At 47.2% G+C, this 12628-nt stretch overlaps 2 protein-coding genes across 3 annotated transcripts in view; one reads left to right on the forward strand and one right to left on the reverse strand.

Moving 5' to 3' along the window:
• The window catches only part of PIGL (phosphatidylinositol glycan anchor biosynthesis class L), a 62001-nt gene extending 55263 nt beyond the window's left edge, over positions 1 to 6738 (forward strand). The window contains exons 6-7 of one of the 2 annotated variants that reach the window (XM_055795159.1): positions 4894 to 5027; positions 6153 to 6738. In XM_055795159.1, coding sequence (XP_055651134.1) covers positions 4894 to 5027; positions 6153 to 6251 — 233 coding nt within the window. In that variant the 3' untranslated portion in view covers positions 6252 to 6738. Of the gene's footprint in view, positions 1 to 4893; positions 5028 to 6152 lie in introns of those variants that run through there. The other variant, XM_055795160.1, reaches the window with a different exon arrangement.
• A 1141-nt stretch (positions 6739 to 7879) lies between these two features.
• CENPV (centromere protein V) lies at positions 7880 to 11285 on the reverse strand. Its single transcript, XM_027791030.2, has 5 exons — positions 10986 to 11285; positions 9860 to 9958; positions 9010 to 9079; positions 8500 to 8614; positions 7880 to 8140 (listed from the first exon to the last, which is right to left on the reverse strand). The coding sequence occupies exons 1-5, from the start codon at positions 11234 to 11236 to the stop codon at positions 8016 to 8018; spliced, it is 660 nt and encodes a 219-aa protein (XP_027646831.2). The 5' UTR covers positions 11237 to 11285; the 3' UTR covers positions 7880 to 8015.
• Between the last annotated feature and the right edge of the window lie 1343 nt (positions 11286 to 12628).

Raw genomic sequence — 12628 nt, forward strand, 5'->3', positions numbered from 1 at the left:
GTTGCTCCTGACCCCCTTTTCTAGCTGCTGTCCCAGAGTAGATCTGCAACTCTTTATCTCTAGCAAACAGTGCCTGACTCAAGGACAACTTTATGGAACTAGTTTAAGCACAAAGCTGTCAGTTGTTAGGACAGAGCATGGCAAGGCATCTCAACCAGGCCCACCCAGTCAACCTCCTGCTCCCTCAGCAGTTACCCAGACTGTGTTTCTTTAATGCTAATCCCTGAATCATTGTAGGATTTAAATGTGTCACAGCAAATCAATTTTAATACCCTTCTAGCACCAAGTTGCAGAGCAAGATCTGATGAAGAGAGCATGAGCCAAGATGGAAGAATGCCCTTTAACTGAGTTCTGACTCCCACCTACGAAAGAGGAGTATTAATGCCAACTTCTTCCCTAGGACCTTTGCTTTGTTCAGCTTTGGGATGCAGCAAAGAGCTCTGTGTGTGGTGTGTGCAGTACAGAGAAAGAACAAGGAACTGCAGTGGCAGATGTCACTGCAAGATGTCAGGCCTTATCTAGATGAACCACCCTCATGTGCTGTTTGTGCAGGTTTGTTAGATATACTATGGTCCTGAATATGGGCCATGCCTCAGATTGGTTCAGGTTTGAAACAGACCCATGTATAGACAACATTTCCATTTCTCTAGCAGCACCAAGAGACTCCTGAAGCTTTGTGAAAGCCTTGCTGCTCTGATTACATCACATCTGACATGACCTACAAACACCAAAGGAACGGGGAGCTCCCATGCTGCTGCTTACGCTAAGCCCTTCCAAATATAGTTCCAGTCTCATTGAAATTCCCAGTATTTATAATTTGATCTGGCAGGCATGCAGGGCTGTGCATCAGAGGGGCTTAATGAAACAAGAGTGGTGCTGGGATTGAGGCTATCTGGATAGAGCTGAAAGGCATGTTGAGGCCATGGAAATGTGCTGCTCTCCTGTTGGTAAGAGGGAACTATTTGTGGGTGAACCTCTGTAAGCCCATGTGATCAGGGAATCCACAGAAAATCTCTCTGCAAATGCAAAAGCCAGCTAAGCCTTGCATTGCCTCAGTGATATGCAAATGAGCACCCTAAATATCCTGCTTTGCTTTCTAATGCCTTTAGCCAGCATAAACACAACAGGCTTTTTATAATCTGTAATCAAGTTCTCCAGCCCAGGCTCAAGCACATAGGCTTGTTTCAAGAAGCTGAGACAGCTGCTGGATATGCATCCACCCCTACTACTGGCCCCATCCAGCTACAACCAGTGCTTTTCCAAAAGAACTGGTGTACTAATGTCTGTCAGGAGCAGTGCAAGCCCTTAGCACACATAGGTCTGCTAAGAATCTTCTCGTTCTAAACATACTTGCTGCATAAGTGATTTGGAAGAGGAAAGCCAAGCCGAACAGGCTGCAGGCTTCACGCACTTCTATTCTAGGCCTAATCCACTAGCTATATTGATCTTGCCCTTTCTGCCAGCCTAGGGAGGTTGTATTACACTGTTAATCCCATCCTGCCCAGGTCACAGTCCCAACAGGCTCTGAAAAGCTTCACCTGCTGGTGTCACAGGAGTGGACTCATCAATGGCAGCACTACTCTTACCCTGCTTGGCAGGGAGCAGCCTGTTTCTCTGAACCCTTTTCCATCTCTCCCTGGACTGTACATTCCTTCCCTCCTTCATTTCATCTCACGTTCCCATGTGGAGCAGCCTTTGCTGTCAGCATGTAGAGATCCTTGTCGTGTCACTAACACAGAAGACTCTTACAGTGCCCTTCATTTTGTGAGGCTTGAATGCCGTTGCTTCGCCTGATTTGACCGGTGGGGCCCAGGAGGTCAGACTGCTCAATACTGAAATAACTTAGTTAGTGTGAGCCCTTATTGCTGAGCTTTGGGGAACAAAAGGGTGTAACTGCTGCATGAATTAATATTTCTTAGGGGAAAAAATTATGAGGAAAGGTAGAGCACATTTTGTTAACAGAGCAGCCTAGGTTTCAGACATCAGTGGTGGGTAACCCTACACCAAGCCTCTCTTCCCGTCGTTTAGAGTAGGCATTGCCAGGGTCTGTTAACAACTATCCAGGAAAGGAAAGACCCGTTGTCCCATGTTTGCTCTAGCCCTGTCCTCCCCAGTAAGCACTGAAAAGCAAGCAGGTGGTCGGGGCAGATGCTGACTACAAGAGCAAGGGGATCCATACCTGCTCTTTTCCTCTGCTGTTGCCATAGTGCAGCACCATACTAATTCTTTTATCTGAAACTACCCGCCAACGGATTGGGCTTGCTGAGCAGCCCAGAGGATCTCTGCAGAGAAAAGGGGGGAAGAGTGGTTCCCCTGCTCATGCACATCACAAGTTTGCTTCCAAGTTTGCTACATGGAAACAAGGAATGTCTTCAGTGGGAGTAAAAGAACTGTCAGGGCACTCCTGTGTGTAACTGCGAGACACTTGTTGCTGTAGAGCATCCTTTGCAATAGCAAGCTGTAATGGCAGCTAAACAGTAACTGCTCTGTCATTTGTCCAGGTGGACCGTGAGCAAGCCCGGGGCTCGGGCTCGCAGTCGGGAAGTGGCCCAGGCCATGCTGGTCACACAGCTGCCTGCAGTCCCGCACATCCGAGGGACCTGCTGCAGGGAGCTTGGCAGAGCCATCGGTCCTTCCAGATGGCATTGCACAGCTGCTGCTCTGCAGGGATGGGCACGGTGACCTGGCGAAGGTTGGATGGCTGAGGCTGTAGTAGGGCGGGAGTAGGGCCGTGGTACTGACGGAGTTAATACAGGAGAGCCTTCAATGCTGAGGGGTGCCCAAAGTGATCCTAACCTGGGCAGCCAGGGCAGCACTGCCCGCAGGGAAGGGGCTGCGGGTCCGGCCCCCTCTGCAGCTGGCGGACACCGCCACCTCCTGGCAGGCCCGGAGCGAATGGCCAGGAGGTTCAGGAGAGCTTTCCTTCCCGTTCCTGGCACAGCACAGACTCGTGTCAGCCTTTGGATGGATGGAAGTGCCAGTGATTTCCCTTGAGGCCTCTACCCCTGCCCATTGCTGCCCACAGCAGGAGAAAATAACTCCTTTGAATGCTCTGTCCACCCTGCTGGGGAGTTATGTCCCAGGATCAAAACAGAAAGAGGACTGGAAGGGGGAGCACGGTCCTGGAGCCCTCTGTGATACTAAAATAAAGAGTTAATGGTTTTGCCTTTGAGAGTGGAACAGGCCATTGAAAAGTTGGAACAAATTTTACATCCTTCTCTTCTCTTGAAGGAGAGAGACGAAAAATTAATTGAAAGATCCTGGAGATGTGCTGGAGGGAGTCCATCAGGGCTGCCGTGTCCTGGCATTGCAGGCTTTGGCTGGAATAAAAGCAAGATCTTTCTTCACAGTGAAATGAGTTAGCATCACTGGGAAGAGGCAAGGGACACAGATCACTTGAGAGAGGATTTGTGGAGGATCGTCCCACACAAGCTGTTTGCTCCTGAGTTCAATGTGTCACAGACCTCTGGCTGGGGAAGGAATGGTGCTGGTGGGGTGTCTTATGTACCATGCTCTACCTTGGAGATCTGGGGGAGCTTCTTCCCTTGTGTCTCCAGGAAATTCATTCACCGTAAGAGCAACAAGTTTTGCTTTCCTATCTCATGCTTGGTAGAGGCTAGACTGAAGGATTTACCAAATGTCCCTAGTAGGGAAGTTAGCAGCAGGTTGACTGTTCAGTTCCTTGTGGGATGAGGTTCCCAAGCATTAGCAGATCTGCACAGAAGGCTCCTAGCGGAGGCATCATCATTTCTCTCACTGAAACCCACCTCATGTAGTTATTCCTTTAGGAAAAAAATGTTTGCTTCTGCCCCTGTCCTGGAGAATTTTTTCTCTTAGTACACAAGTCCTGCCTACCTTTTAGGGCCAAGAGGTGTTTGAGCATCACCAGTTTGCTTTGTGCCCAGGACATAACAACTTAAGCAGCATTAGACGTGAGCACCGGCTTCACACACTAAAATGGTCCATGAGGCAGCTCTGTAGCAATTCAGCATTGTTCTTTGTCTCCTTTGTACAATTTCACTGCTTAAGGGTACACTGAAGAAAATCTTGTTGCAAATCTAATTGCGTATGTGACCACCTGTGTAAACTGTGACTTTGGCCTCTTCTGTCGAACTTTAATACAATGTCTGAAGTGTGGAGCATAATCACAGCAGCTTCCAAGCCCTAAGAAATCCCAAAGCAGCTCCCTTGAGAGCTACAGGCTCTTAATGGGACCATCAGTAGCTCTGAACTCATTAGTGAAGACAATTTAGCCATGGTAAAAAAAATAGCAATTAACTTTTGAGTTCAAGGGGCTCTTTAAACAGAAAAAAAATTCCACACCAGGAGAGACTTTATATGTTACCTTCATCTGCTTCATCACAAACATCTAAGCAATGAATTCTGGAACACTGTTAAAGTGTAACTGCTGCCTGAGTTAATATTTTATACAGCCATTCCTGAATCTTGTGAATATTTTTTTCTGTAGCTAAGAATTGGAGTAGAAAGAGGCAATTTCATTTTTGTAGCTGAATCAGAGACTGCTGTTTTAAATTTCCATTATATGATACAGTGCCAGCATTAAGAGAGTCATCTGTGCTTTTCCCTTTGAGTCTAACTACATAGGAATAATTTAAATTATAAGCAAAAAAAATCCCAAACCCTCTGGTATTTGGAGCTAGCTTTGCTTTCCACACACCACATAGAGAACAAGAACCAGTACAGTCATACACAGGCACTGGGCACAAAGAGATCCTGGTAGAAGCATGAGCAGAAGTTGCTCCCCTTTTGCACAAAAAGGAGCCCCATGGCCAGCAAGACAGGGGAGCCTGCAAAGACCTGCTGTGCCTGGAGAGATAGGTACCTTACATGAATACTGTGGTTTTGAAATATTTATCCTCTTTCTCTGTCTAGGGTGCCATGTGCTCGTGCTTGAATCAGTAAATCTCTTCAGGAAGTACATCTCCATCCTGGATGTACCCTTTTCCTGCCTCCTGCCCAGAGATGTGCTCTTCATACTCACAGAGGAGGAGACTGAACGAGCCAGGGTGAGATGTGCGGTACCAGCTTAACCTGTTTGAATAGCTCGTCGTCATTGTGAAGATTTGAGTCAGAAGTGTCATATCCACAGAGAACCTGATAAATAATTATATACATGGATTATAAATGTCACTGATTAATTATGTTTGAGGATTTTTAAAACATAAACGGATGAGGCAGGTTGCTTCATGTGCTGTGTGGCCAGCAAAACAGAGCTGAGCGTACCTGCAGCTCAAAGATCTTCAGTAGACACACACTGTGTCCTGGATGTACGATGTATTTCAGAGGAGACTGGATCTAACATAATATTCTGAGCATGTGAGTGGCCTGTCAAAAAATGGCTTGACTGCATGCCAGGAACAGTGCCCTAGCTCTAACTGAAGATGGAGACAGCTTGTGAACCTGCAGTCCAAAGCTCTCTACAAGTTCCCTTCTCTACTGTGGGGGTTTTTTTTAACTGTTTTGCTGAATGATATCTCATATTTAGTCCAAAGTTCCCTATATCAGAATCTGATTTGATCTCCTTCCGTAACATGAAAACATTTGCCCAGCAAACAGTCTTGTTAATCCACAAATGACGGAACTTTCCTGCTTTTGAGGCTGCTAAATGGTAAGAGTTTCGTATAGAAACTGTTCTGATAAAGGTGGTGTTATTCCGTTGTATTTTTTGTCTCTGAAATCTGAGCTTTTTAAGCTGGTGCACTATAAATAGATTGTTTCAGTTGGCAATATATGATGGGAAGCAGCATGCAAAGTGTTCTCAGATGCACACCTATCAGGTTTCTGCTTCCCTAGCATGTGAACACCCAGGCGTGAGGTCACGTAAGGAGGAGGAGTTACATGTGACAAAGAAACTGTCACAGCACCAACCTGCAGCTGATAATGTCCTTTCTAGCAGGACCCCTCTGAACACTAGGCAGCACACCACCAGCGACACAGGGGCAGACAGGCCTTTCCCTGCCCTTTGGCCCCATAAAGCAGGCAGCCTTCAACCTCCCCCTGCTTCTTCCCTGCTCACTGAAAACAGGCTGTCATACAAACTGGCAGTGAACTTCACAGGAGGTCTAGGAAACTGCCCCCAAATTAGGTGTGGAAGGTTCTTGTAATGCTTTTTCAACTATTTTTCCTTCTAGAGAGCCATGCAGTGTCATCGCAGCCAGCTCCTCTGGTTTCGCCACATCTATATGCTTTTCTCACGTTATATGATGGTCAATTCACTCCGCCTTCTGTAGAAGGGACATCGCTCACAACTTCAGGAGTAGAAGAATGAGTGAAAAAATGGCAATGCCTGGCCCAGGACTAAAGAAAATTCACCCATTACATGCTCAAGAGGACAGAATTCTCTTTGTGTAGCACTCTTTCAGACTACAAAAAACAGGCTGTATGAACTTCCTTCTGAATATCTTGTTTCCTGATATATTGAGATGAACAGGGTTTAACAGCTACTCTATTTTCTCACTGTAGAAGCTTAAATAGGGTAAGAAATTACCTAATTAGGAGTTAAATGCAGGAATATTCTGCACTGGAGAAGATAATGGCACAAACTATTTTTCCCCAAGAGGATATAGCTGTGAGGACTGCTTGCCAACTATCTCTTGCTGCTTTTGTAAAATCAAAGATCATGCTATCTCCACAGATAAAACCAGAACCACAAGACCTGTCTTAGTCAGAACTTTGAAAAGCCAAAGCTTACGAATAAAACATCAGAAATCATACAAATTTCTCTGATTGCACTGATCTTTGCTGCTACTACTGCTTCTTTCATATACATGTCGCAAGCTCCAGCTTCACAGTGTCCCTCATGAAACATGAGCATTTCTTTTTGCTTCAGAACATGGGGCTCGAGATCAGCTCACAAGAGTCAAAACAGGATGTAAGAATGAGGTGCAAGAGACCCAGGCTGTAACCAGGTCTTTTATAGAACACATGTGGAGATAAAAATGGTAAGAGATGTTGCAAAAGCTGTTCCGCCTATGTAAAAAAAAAGTGCAAGAGTTAAAGATCCTCTCCCTTTATATTAAAAGGTAAGTGAGGCAGCTTTCAGTGGTTTCATTTCTTAGCCTATACAGAGATTTTACTAGTGATTTGGGTTTCTCTGGGGTCATGGTGGAGCAAAGTCAGCAATACTCAACATTTCTGTAGGCCTTTGCACTCATTCATGTGGGCTGACATCTACAGGAGGCACCTTTCCTGGATCTACACAGTGATTGCATAGTCAAGATCAGAGCCCAAATTGCCAGATCTCGATCTGTTGCCCTAAGCACATTCTTGTCCTCAAGACAACAAATGAACTCCTGGTTGTACTGAAGTATGTCCCCCTTGTTGTAAGAGTACAACGGTGTTGAACTCTGCTCCCTGGCCATGAGTCAGTGCCTAAGCATATGCCTACTCAGCCTTAAGACTGTGAGTAGGTCCAGGCTTAGGCAAAACAGTACTTAATCACATCAATAACTTCAATGGCCCCTCTCCTGCATGCAGCAAAGCACCTGTGTAAATACTTTACTGAACCTGAGCCTACACTTCACTGAACTTGAGCCTATGCTTTACCGAACTTGAGCCTGCTAAGCTCTTTCAAATCCCATTTGGCTTTAAATCCATGGTCAATTAATTGAAGTCAATGGAGAAAAAACTGTAAGTTAGTATTGTGTCCTATGCAAAAGATTATCTTACATACAGCACATTTTTATAAGCCAGAGTTGAAACACAGGGAATATTCATACAAGCAAAGATTAGTTGGGGGGGGGGGGGGGATGGGGGCGGGGTGTGTTGGTACTTGAGCTCAGCTAAGGACAGAGTATCAGAACAGCAGTCCTGGGGTAGTTTGTGGAACAGAGGTAGTTTGAAAACTGAAAGTCACAAATTAATGGGACAGGCAGCATAGAAAGATTTATTTAAGAAACAGAGAACAGAGAACAGTAATGTAGAGATTGATTTTGCCAATCGTCATCCAGGGAGGCCCAGACTACTGCTCCATGTTCAGCTGCTGGAGGGGTGTGTCAGGGTTTTGACATGTCTTTGATGGTCTTATGTTCCTTCACTGCCTTCTCCCATTCCTTGCCATTGATATCCTCTGTGATAATGCTCTGCACAGTGCCATCATCCAGACAATGGGGAGCTATTCCTGAAGAAAGACAGAATACATAGAAACCTGCTTGTCAGAGATAAAGCATGGGAGATGCCTGCACCACTGTGGATGGAGCATCTCGAGGAACAGTAAATGCTCAGCCCAGCTATGGCTGTAAGGCTGAGACGCCTAGATGAGAAAGCAGTCATGGGCAGAAACCCACATGTCATAGGGTAAGACTGTTTGTTATGGAGGAGCTGCAGGTTCAAACTGCAGTTCCACATGTTTAGCACTTTAGGGACAAACTCTTAAGATACAGGCTGCTCACTGCTGTCATGTTAGCATCCAATGGAGTCTTTATCCAAGGTTTGCTTGGTGGTTAACTTTGGTTACCACAGCTTACTCTTTCTACCTACCATAACCATCTGGATTAGAACGAGGAGTATAAAAGCTCTGTACACCACAGGTCTTGCAGAATGTGTGCTGGGCACAATGTGTGTTGAAGGTGTATGTTGTCAAATTATCAGCACCCTAAGCAAATGAAAAGCAATGTAAGTTTTCCACATTAATATATGTATTAGTTACTTTCTATGGGCCTGTAGCTAAATAATGTAAAATTTTAAATACCACCTTCATGTCTTTACTTGAGATAGTTCTGCATTCATGCTCCTTTTCTGAACCACTGTGCTTTGTATATACATGTGTCCATAACAGTCAAGCGTGACAACTGCAAGAGCTCTAATGTCAGGCTCAGCAAGTAAGATGCACTAACACACCCACACCAGATGGCATAAAATTCAGCCATTTCCCCCAAGTAGCCATAGACAAACAGGATAGAAAACTGGCTGCCACTTGCATGTTTGAGGATAACACTGGATTATATGGCTCGTGTTCATGGCCATGCTCTTACTGCATTCTTGCTCTACCTTCAGCAGCTTGAAACGCGACGCTGGGACAATGAAGTGTCGGTTCTGTTTCTTTGTGCAAATGCTGCAACTGTAAAAGAAAAAGCAGACCTTTCTAGAAACAGCAGACAAGTTGTAGTACAGCAATCAGATCTAGCATGGACTTCTTGACAACAGAAATTCCACTGACAGCTAAAATGGCTCCTGGTTAGCATCACAGAGGTAAGTGGCAGAATTGGACTCGTGGCATCAGTCATGTTTGGGTAAGCACACCCATAGAACAGACTGACCCTACACAGGTACACCAATAAGGTATTCTCCCACACCAAACACACCATGACATTCTTTCTTCATATATTCAACAGACTAACAGGACAAACTTTAGCCCTGAGAAATCCATTTAATCTTTCAGACCAGACTTTGTCAATTTTGCCAGCTTAACTACCTTGCAAACAAGAAAGTAAAAGCAAACTAGTTGCAGGCAAAGGGGGATCACTAATGACATCAGACCATGTTGTAGTCTGAAGTACATGTGGTCAGAGAAGACCAAAAAAGGATTGGTGTGCTTTGAGCACACTGCACTTGGAGGAAAAATAAAGCAGATGGCTGAGCACCTGTATTCATTGGATCTCTCCTGACATTTACTGCGTGAGCATGGATGTGAGACCTGAACTCCTGCCTGGAGAATCGGTACCTGAATCACCAGCACTGATCACATACTAGATTAGAACATAATTAGGACTATGCCCTATGGAACAGCTCAGAGGATGTTCTGCAGTTACGTCATCTTCTTTACCTCTAAGGTATGGACTGGAAAAGCGTACGAGCTTATATTCATCTATAAGAATAGGGAACAAAGAACTCCACTCACTTGCAGTTAAAAACATGCAGATCTGCTGAAGCCCAGACCTCAAAGCGGACGGCTCCACAGTGACAGCCTCCTGTGTGTTTGACCAAACCTCTGTATTCACTGGAGAGAGAAACAAGAGAGGTTTTGTGATCATATTTCTTCTTTTTTTTCTTTTTTTTCTTTGTTTTGGGGGCCAAGATAACATAAGGCCGTAAACTACATTATTCAGTTTTGCTTTGAGCAATTGCAGAACCCCAGAAAACATACCCACTCAGATGTATTTTAATAAAAAGTGCCAGAATGAGGTAGAGAATGGCTTTTGTCCTCTGCAGCAATTGCTTCTATGGTTTAATTAAAATGGTGAGAAGGAAGAAATGAAGAGCAACAGTTAAGTAAAGTACATTCCGCATGCAATACAAAACATATGCTCCCTGCCACAGTCCGGGTCCAAATGCTGACCCAGGCATTAGCCGTGCACAACCCTACAGAAAAGAAGTGGTATTATCACAAGATGACCCTCTTGGAACTGGGAACTGAATTTTCCCACAATTTTCCTACAACTGCTCCAGCACTACTAATACTCCTCCATTTAAAAGTTGGGAAAAGCTGAGAGAAGTGGATTCTACATATTATTTGAAACGCATTCTATTTTGTATTGTAACTGCAGAGGAACTTCAGGATTGAGGGATTTCTGAGCTTGTGCTTCTCCCTCTCCCCCAGGCCGCCTCCACAGCAACTGGGCAGCATCACCCCACGAGGTCAACCGCAAAATGCAAAGGAAAAACTTTTTTGTTTTCACTCCCCCAGACAGTTACTGATCGCAGCCCAGCGGTGCGGTGCTGTGCTGTGCTCAGGAGGAAGCCCGGGGACTGGGTGGAGATTGCGGAGCTGAGCCTCGCCGATCCCGCACGGCGGCCCCAAGGGCGTTTTTGAGGGGCAAGCCCTAGAACACGAGAAGCTTTAGCATGAAAAGCCGCTGTCTCGGTGGTGCGTGCGCCCCCCACCCCAGGCCCTGCAGCTCTCCTGCAGCCCGTGGCGCCTGCTGTGCCGACGCTGCCGGGAGAACGAGGATGCCGGGGAAGGAGCCGCCGGGCCGGGCGGCCCAGCCGGGCAGCTGCGGGCAGCGCCGTCCCAGCCCCGTACTCACTAGGCGTCCAGCAGCAGCCGCGCCGCCTCCTCGCAGCTCAGCCGGTGCCGCTCCTGGAAGGCGGCCCAGCGCCCGCTCTGCGCCCCCAGATCGAAGGCGCCGGGGCCGGGGGACTGTGCCTGCGCCCCCGGGCCGCCGGGGGGTCTGCCCGCCGCCTTCCCTCGCCCCCGGCGGCTCCCGCCCGTGGGGGAGCTGGCGGCCGCGCTGCCCCGCCGGGGCCGCCGTGCGCTGCCCGCCGTGGCTCGCCCCATGCGCCGCCGAGCGCCGGTGCGCCGTGCCCGCCAGGGGGCGCCGTAGTGCCGCGGCACCACGCAGCGCCAGCGCGGGGGGGGGCGCCGGGGCCGTGTCAGCGGCGGCGCCGCGGCTGCTGGCCGGGATGGGGGCGGCGGCGGGGCGGTGGGCAGCGGGTGCGGGCAGGAACGGGGAATCACGGGAGAATCCCGCCCCACGCTGCTAGCCGCCTTACCCCGAGAGAAGCAGGCTCGCCTCTCCCCTGTAAAATCGCTTGTAACGGCAGAAATGCCAGGTACCCACAAGCACGAGCATGGGGGTTTCCTTTAATTATAAACGTACGATGCCTCACGTGCTCAAGGATGTCGAGGTGCTTTGCAGAACTGAGGTGCTGTTAAAAGTATATCGTGTCGCATCTCTGCCGTGCACCCACCCTCGTTTAGAAACAAAGCAGCAGCACTGCAGCGTGTCAGGATGCACCTGCAGCAGCGTATTTGGCCCTTCTGAGGCTTGAAATCCTTACAACAGCCTCACAGAGAAACGGCTTCCAACGCCATTCCCACCAGACAACTGCTCACAAATCCCATCACCAGAGTCTTAAAAAGGAAAACAAGATAGCGCACACATTTAGAAAAAAAGCAAACACCAAAAAAACCCCCACCCTTAGTAAAATGTGAAAGCACTCCTCTAGCGGTAAATACCTTAGACATGGTTATTCTTGAACATCTGAAAGACAGTGCTGTTTCTCAAGTAAAACTATTCAATGCAGGGGAGAAGTACAACACTTGTACATGTCCAAGTCACATTTGGCAGGGGGGAGAGTCATGCCATGGATGAATCGTTGTGCTCAGTATTGCAGGACTGGAAATATGTTTTGTTTGATTTATAATGGAGAATGTGTGTTTTCAGTAGGACTTAATGTCTTGCTCTTTTCAAAAAGGGGAACAGGGAAAGATGGAAACAAGTGAGCTGACAGTGTTGTGGGGGAAAAGAGGCACCAAAGGTACATGTCTCAGCCAGGAATATGGCAAAGCAACTGGACAATGATGAATGGAACAGCTCTTAGCATTCTCTGGTCTGGAAAACAGCTTTAAAAACATGCGACTACAGTGTGTAGGCTGCTTCCTGAGATGGCACATACCGGGACTCGCATAACAATCCTGTGGCTCAGCACCTCTCTTCTCTGATGATAGCAAAGGGCACCGACTTGCAATTTCCTGTTATTCCTCCTACGAACCTCTGTACTGGTTACTCATCCTAATGGAACCATTTAAATACATTGTATGTGACCCACGCCAGCATGTTCATCTGTAGCTCCTGATCTGAGCCACTCCCAGACCTTTAGTCACACTAGATTTCATGTTAGTCACTTTATATTTTGGGAGAAAAAGTCGCTGAGGTGAAACTGGAGA

This window comes from Falco peregrinus, chromosome 2, assembly GCF_023634155.1.
Source record: "Falco peregrinus isolate bFalPer1 chromosome 2, bFalPer1.pri, whole genome shotgun sequence".
NCBI lineage: Eukaryota > Metazoa > Chordata > Aves > Falconiformes > Falconidae > Falco > Falco peregrinus.

What these genes read in the sequence shown, in the direction of transcription:
- CENPV (XM_027791030.2), bottom strand. Translation starts at nt 11,236, where the DNA reads ATGGGGCGAGCCACGGCGGGCAGCGCACGGCGGCCCCGGCGGGGCAGC. An exon ending in CGCGTTTCAAGCTGCTGAAG is followed by an intron (nt 8,615 to 9,009) that starts GTAGAGCAAGAA and finishes TCATTTGCTTAG; the next exon opens with GGTGCTGATAATTTGACAAC. An exon ending in TTCTAATCCAGATGGTTATG is followed by an intron (nt 8,141 to 8,499) that starts GTAGGTAGAAAG and finishes GTCTTTCTTCAG; the next exon opens with GAATAGCTCCCCATTGTCTG.